Below are 6,000 nucleotides of genomic sequence, written 5' to 3'. Positions count from 1 at the left end.
GTTATTTATTGCTGTAATAACTCCCCTTACTGCTGTATATATATGTATTATAGTAGTAGCTGCGCTTTATAAGCGAACCCCAGCCCTAGCCCGCCTTTTCCCATTCAAGGAATCATCTCGCATCCCGGAAGCCGCAAAGTGACGGAATCCTGACCTGGGAACACACAGAGCAGGGTGCGCGCGTGGAGGTGAGTGTGAACGCGCGGCTCTGATACACGAGCTATAGACAGGGGTGGAGGAGGTTGCCAGTCTCACAGGCAGCGGGTTATTAGAGTCCTCCCTTTGCAGTCTCCGCCTGCTTGTCACTTCCCTGGGGGGCGGATGGTGAGTGTCACCAGGGAGGCGGGTTTTGTGTGCAGTTAGAGCGGCGGCAGCAGCTGTTGCGATGTGTTTTGGGGAAAGTTTGTTTTGGGCTGATTTGCGCTGATTCTGGGGAGGACAGGTGTGCATTGCATGAGCCAGGTAAGCAGGAGAGGGGTGATCAGGGAGAGGGGATCAGCACTAGCGATTTACAAAGGGGCGAGCTGGGAGGCAGCTTTGGCTAGTGTGCAAGCAAAGGGTGCAGGATGAGAGCAGCACAATAGTGTCATACAGATCTGTGCACTTTATTAGGGCAACTTTCTCCAAGGGGTATGGTATAAAATTTATACAAATAACATGCCTTTAAATAATTTAAGGAAATGCATGTATTTTTTATAAAGAAAACAAAGTCAAATTCGTTACAGATACATTTATTTCCCTATGTTATCTCTGTTATTTTGGCACTCACGTACTAAGATGCTATCTGTATTGTTTAGGAGGGGTCAAGTTTAGGTTGAGAGGACACCTGATGAGTGCTGAGTGAGGACCTCCTGTGCTCTGGATTTGCAGGAGTCTACAGGGAGCGGTGTGTGTAACAATATAATCAGCTGAATATTTATTTTATGGTTACTGAGGTTTGTAAAACTGAGTTGTGAGAATGTGATGTTATGGGATTATAGTATGTGTGTATAATATATATATATATATATATATATATATATATATATATATATATATATATATATATATTATTAAACTTGCTTTTCACTCACATTTTTAGAATCTGCAAAATGTGGCATAGCCTAACAATGGTGAAAATTATACTCTGTACTCTTAAAATTAAGTTTGATGCTCCCAAATATAATTAATCATATATATTTTCATTTTCAATTTGCAGTTGCTGTGTGTTTGCCTTAAATGTATATGAAGATCCACATACAAATTCTGTTAATTTGGACCTCATTGTGATTTGATTAGTAAATGATTTCAGTCGGAGTCTTATTAAATGTCTAGATTAGGGAAGCAGATTGTGTGATTCATATACCTATGTTTTACCTATACACTCTGAATTATGTTTGTTTCATTGTTGAATGATACTCTCCTAATTATTTATAGCTCAGCATGTGGTGTTTCTTAAAAGTAAACACAATTAAATATTAATTAATTGATACATAGCTGGCTTCATGATTCTCTCCAAAGAATTCTAATTACTGTAGTTCTATCCAGTGATCTCTAGGGCTCTCAGTGCAGTTGCACAATATGTATGTCCAGGAAATATATTTTTTGGTTCATCTCAGTACAGCTGAGATTGGAAGCCCATTCTTTGCCATGTGTTCCTTATATGTTCACAGTGTCTTTTGGAAAGCAGAGCGTTGATGTTTGTATGGTTGGCTCATATCAACCTGTGGACACAGGGGAATCCCCCCTTTTTTTTATTTTTTTTATTTTTGTATTACCTTAGAGATAAATGAAGAGGAAGCAATGATAGGAATCCTTACTGGAAATAATACAACTTGATTCACAACATAAGTGACTGTTTGGATTGAGGACACTCAGTATTTGGGCAGTGTTGATGGTTTTTGTTTTGTGGCATTTGATGTAGCAATCCAGAGTTTCCTTAAAACATTTTGTTCTATTTTGGGTTACATAAAGTAATTTTAATGCAAGACTACAGAAATTGTTTACCATATTAAGAAAGGAGAACATATATAATGCATTAACAACTTAAGTGGACAGTCTACACTAAAATTGTTGTTGTTTAATAAGATAGATAATGCCTTTACTACCAATTTCCCAGCTGCACAACACGGTACTTAATGCAAGTCAATAGATAATAAAGTAATGTGATCAGGGGCTGTCAGAAGATGCTTAGATACAAGGTAATCAGAGGTAAAAAGTATATTAACTGTTGGTTAGGCAAAACTGGGTAATAAAGGATTATCTTTTAAAACGATAAAACTGTTCCTTTAACCCCGTGTTTTCCACAGTTGCACTGCTTGCCTTGTATAGATTAGCCAATCATACATTGTTGGAAGACTAAGCTTTGCATTGTCATTTTGTTAGCACATATATAATTTATTTTTTGCAGTTCCTTATCCTATCCCCCTGTTAAAGGGACAGTCAACACCAAGGAAAACTTTATCCCATACCTTAGATCCACACAAAAAAATGCGCCTGCACCGCATCCCATCTTCAATACCACTAACGTTATGTGTCTAATCTTCGAAAGAACATAGTTTTCAGCGGTAGATATGGCTGCCAAACTCCCCCCACCATTACGTAGGAGGCTTCTTTTTAAAGTCATCTGCCAATCAGAATCAAATCCTCAGCTAGATTCTTTACATGCGTTCACGGAGACACTTTATATTTCTAATAGTGAACAGACTAAAATAATAATGCGCATTAGCAATAGAACAGCGTCCCTGTGAACGAGGATTAAAGTAAAAAAATAAGAGGACCGAGGAGGAGGGGGAAGAGTTTGGCGGCCATATCTACCGCTGAAAACTGTATGGCCTTTCGAAGATTAGACCTATAATGTTAGTGGTATTGAAGATGGGATGCGGTGCAGGCGCATCTTTTTTTTTTTTGTGGATCTAAGGTATGGGATAAAGTGTTTTTCCTGGGTGTTGACTGTCCCTTTTTAAGAGCCAACTAGGGGGTAGATATGTGTCAGAATTTGAGAATATTGTTTTTTGGGTTAAATTACAGGGTAAAATGAGAAAAGAATAACACATTGCAAAGTTGTATAACTGTATGCAATGAAATATTTTAAATTACAATCTTTGTTTATGTCCCAGTAAGTTGTTGTAGGAAGTGGTCTACATTGACAGCAATAATTTATCCCCTTTTATTAGTTTTGTTAATAACATTTTTATGGTGTTGGAAGCAGTATGATGCACTTCTGGCTACGAATGGCATATCAGGGAATCATTCAGATGCTTTGGATCTCTAAGGAGGTGATTTGGGGCCCAATATATTGTTCATACTGCAGGAGCACTAAAGGTGTTTCACAGCTGCATTAGTTTATTGTGTTCTGTGTATTTGCTCTGTATACTTTAGTTTTCAGAAGTTCCAAATAATTTGACAGAATACCAAACACAATTAAAAAGGTAATTTTGCAGTAAATGGGTTAATTCATGAAGCAACTGAATGTGCTTTACTTTGCATGTTTATAGGTTTTCAGCAGCTTCAACTTATTCTTTAATAATCAGCAATCTTTATGACTGACAGTTGTAGCTGATAACTTCATTTTAATACACTATGTGCTATCTATTGTGGCAAGATTGCATAATCATCATGCACTGGGTACTGCTTTCTCTTTTTAATCTGTAATACTAATGATTCATGCTGTCCTGGGCAGTAAACGGTTAATACAGGAAATGAGAAGGGACATTCAAGCCAAAATTGTAATCCACATGGATGCATTTGATTTTTAAATACAGGTGGCCCTCGTTTTGCAACGATTCAATTTACACCGTTTCAGAATAACAACCTTTTTTCCAGTCATGTGACTGCTATTGAGAAGCAGTGCATTTATTAAAATAGCCAGTAGTTGGAGCTGTCAGCTTGTGTTGCTGCAAAGCCAAGCAAGCTGAAATTAATCAGTTTAATCAGACCTGAGCTATCGAGCAGATTTCAAAGGAACAAGATCTTCCTGTCTATAAATCAGTCCAGTTTGGAATGCATAGAAAGAACTGTTTGCAGAAAAATGCAAGTGAAGTCTGTGTTGTGATTATTTTATTAGGTTTATAATGCTGTTTAGCATGTAAAGTCTTCATTTCAAAGCTTTAAAAATAATGTATTTTGTGTTACTTATGAGAATTTTGAGGGGCCTGGAACCTAACTCCCTCACTTCCCATTGACTTACATTATAAACTGGGTTTCAGTTTACAACGGTTTCGATTTACAACCATTCCTTCTGGAACCTAACCGCGGTTTAAACTGAGGGCTACCTGTAGAAGCAATTATGTAATATACATGTATTGGCAAAAATTCTTATAATAAAAGCTACAGCTGTTTCAAAAATGTATTTAAGTATGCACTGTGCACCGGCATTTTAAACATAGCACTTGCTCAGAAAGCCTAAGGTGCTTTTACCATCTTGTAATAACTCAATTTGTTAATTGCTGACATGATGCATGCCCCACTAGCACTCTAATCCAGTGGTTTGCAACCTTTTTTTCCCCGTGGCACACTTTTTTACATTAAAAAAATCCTGTGGCACACCACCATCCCAAAATTTTACAAAATCACACATTGTAGCCTAATACAGGATATATATACAGTATGTATGTATACACATATATACACACACACATGTGCTGCCATGCCTCCTACAAACTATACATGACATATTGACATTCATTCACAAACACCCCCGCACTGTTGTCAGTCTGCCGCGGCACACCTGAGGATCTCTCATGGCACACTAGTGTGCCACGGCACACTGGTTGAAAAACACTGCTCTAATCAGTTGCTGTATTTAAAATGCTGGTGCACTGAGAATATCTAGCTATACTTCACATGCACGTGCAGAGAAAAATGTTAACACTAAAACTGCTATAACTTTTATTAGAAGCATTTTGGACAATACATGTATATTGCAAATATGTTTTTATTCAAACAAAATTTGGACCTGAATGTCCTTTTTTTTTTTTTTTTTTTTTTTTAAACTCTGGCAAATTATCCCATTGGCTGCCATATGAAACAAACATCCAAAGGTTTAAATATTTGTACTAATGTGATGTTGACCCACTGAGAAAATTAGTTTTAGTTATGGAAAGGGTAGCATTCTTTTATTAGTTGTGCTTTTACAAGCCTTTAATAAGTCTGTGTAATAATTCAGGTGAGAGGAGATTCATTGACATAAATGAAGGCTATCTGTTTCACCAGCTTTAGTTTCTCCCTTGGTCTTGATATTCATGAGCCGCATTATCTGTTCAGAAAAAATCTGTTTGCGGTACTGCCTAGATAACACTGAAAGTGATTATGGCTCATGTAAACAGTAGCTGAAGCATTGCCTGGTCTTAATTCTCCTGACTGTGTTGCCTGCACAGTGGGACTGAGACTTGGAGGAAGTGGCTGTATTCTCCATAGTGTTCCTATTCAGGACACCTAGAGTTTTTTTTTTTTGTATCATATCAACAAAGTAAATACAGATATCTGTATGACCTGCTTGGGAAAATATACAGTTACAAAAGCATTTGCTATGAGTCTATTACATTCTTTATACAGCTGTATATTTTGTAGCATAATTTGATGTTGGCAAACGTGATTTTGCGGAGGGCCTTAAAGGGACAGTATACACAAAGTTTCATGTAACAGACACTACTATAAATAATATTCACAGATACTGATATAAAAATCCAGTATAAAACCATTTTAAAACGTACTTAAAAGCTCCCAGTTTAGCTCTGTTGAAAAGATTAGCTGGAACACCCACTGAAAGTGGTTGTATACCAAAAAGAGAAGACACCCCCCCTCTTCCACAGCATATGAAAATACTCTACACAGACAGGAGCATGGAGTATGTATACATCAGTATACTTCTAAAACTTTGGGCTTGGTTAGGAGCCTGAAAATCAGCGCAATGGTATTTTAAAATAAGCAAAACTATACTTTTGCTTATTTTATAGGCTATATAAATGGATCAGCTACAAAGAAAAATGTATTGTATAATGTCCCTTTAAGCTCCAGCAG

The 6,000-nt window shown here is 37.1% G+C and overlaps 1 protein-coding gene across 2 annotated transcripts in view; it reads left to right on the top strand.

Moving 5' to 3' along the window:
* Window positions 1–241: 241 nt before the first annotated feature.
* The window catches only part of SVIL (supervillin), a 766,609-nt gene continuing 760,850 nt past the window's right edge, over window positions 242–6,000 (top strand). Inside the window, exon 1 of one of the 2 annotated variants that reach the window (XM_053713887.1) lies at window positions 242–324. In XM_053713887.1, coding sequence (XP_053569862.1) covers window positions 322–324 — 3 coding nt within the window. In that variant the 5' untranslated portion in view covers window positions 242–321. The other variant, XM_053713886.1, reaches the window with a different exon arrangement.

This window comes from Bombina bombina, chromosome 5, assembly GCF_027579735.1.
Source record: "Bombina bombina isolate aBomBom1 chromosome 5, aBomBom1.pri, whole genome shotgun sequence".
Lineage (NCBI taxonomy): Eukaryota > Metazoa > Chordata > Amphibia > Anura > Bombinatoridae > Bombina > Bombina bombina.
This window is presented reverse-complemented; position numbering and strand designations above follow the sequence as displayed.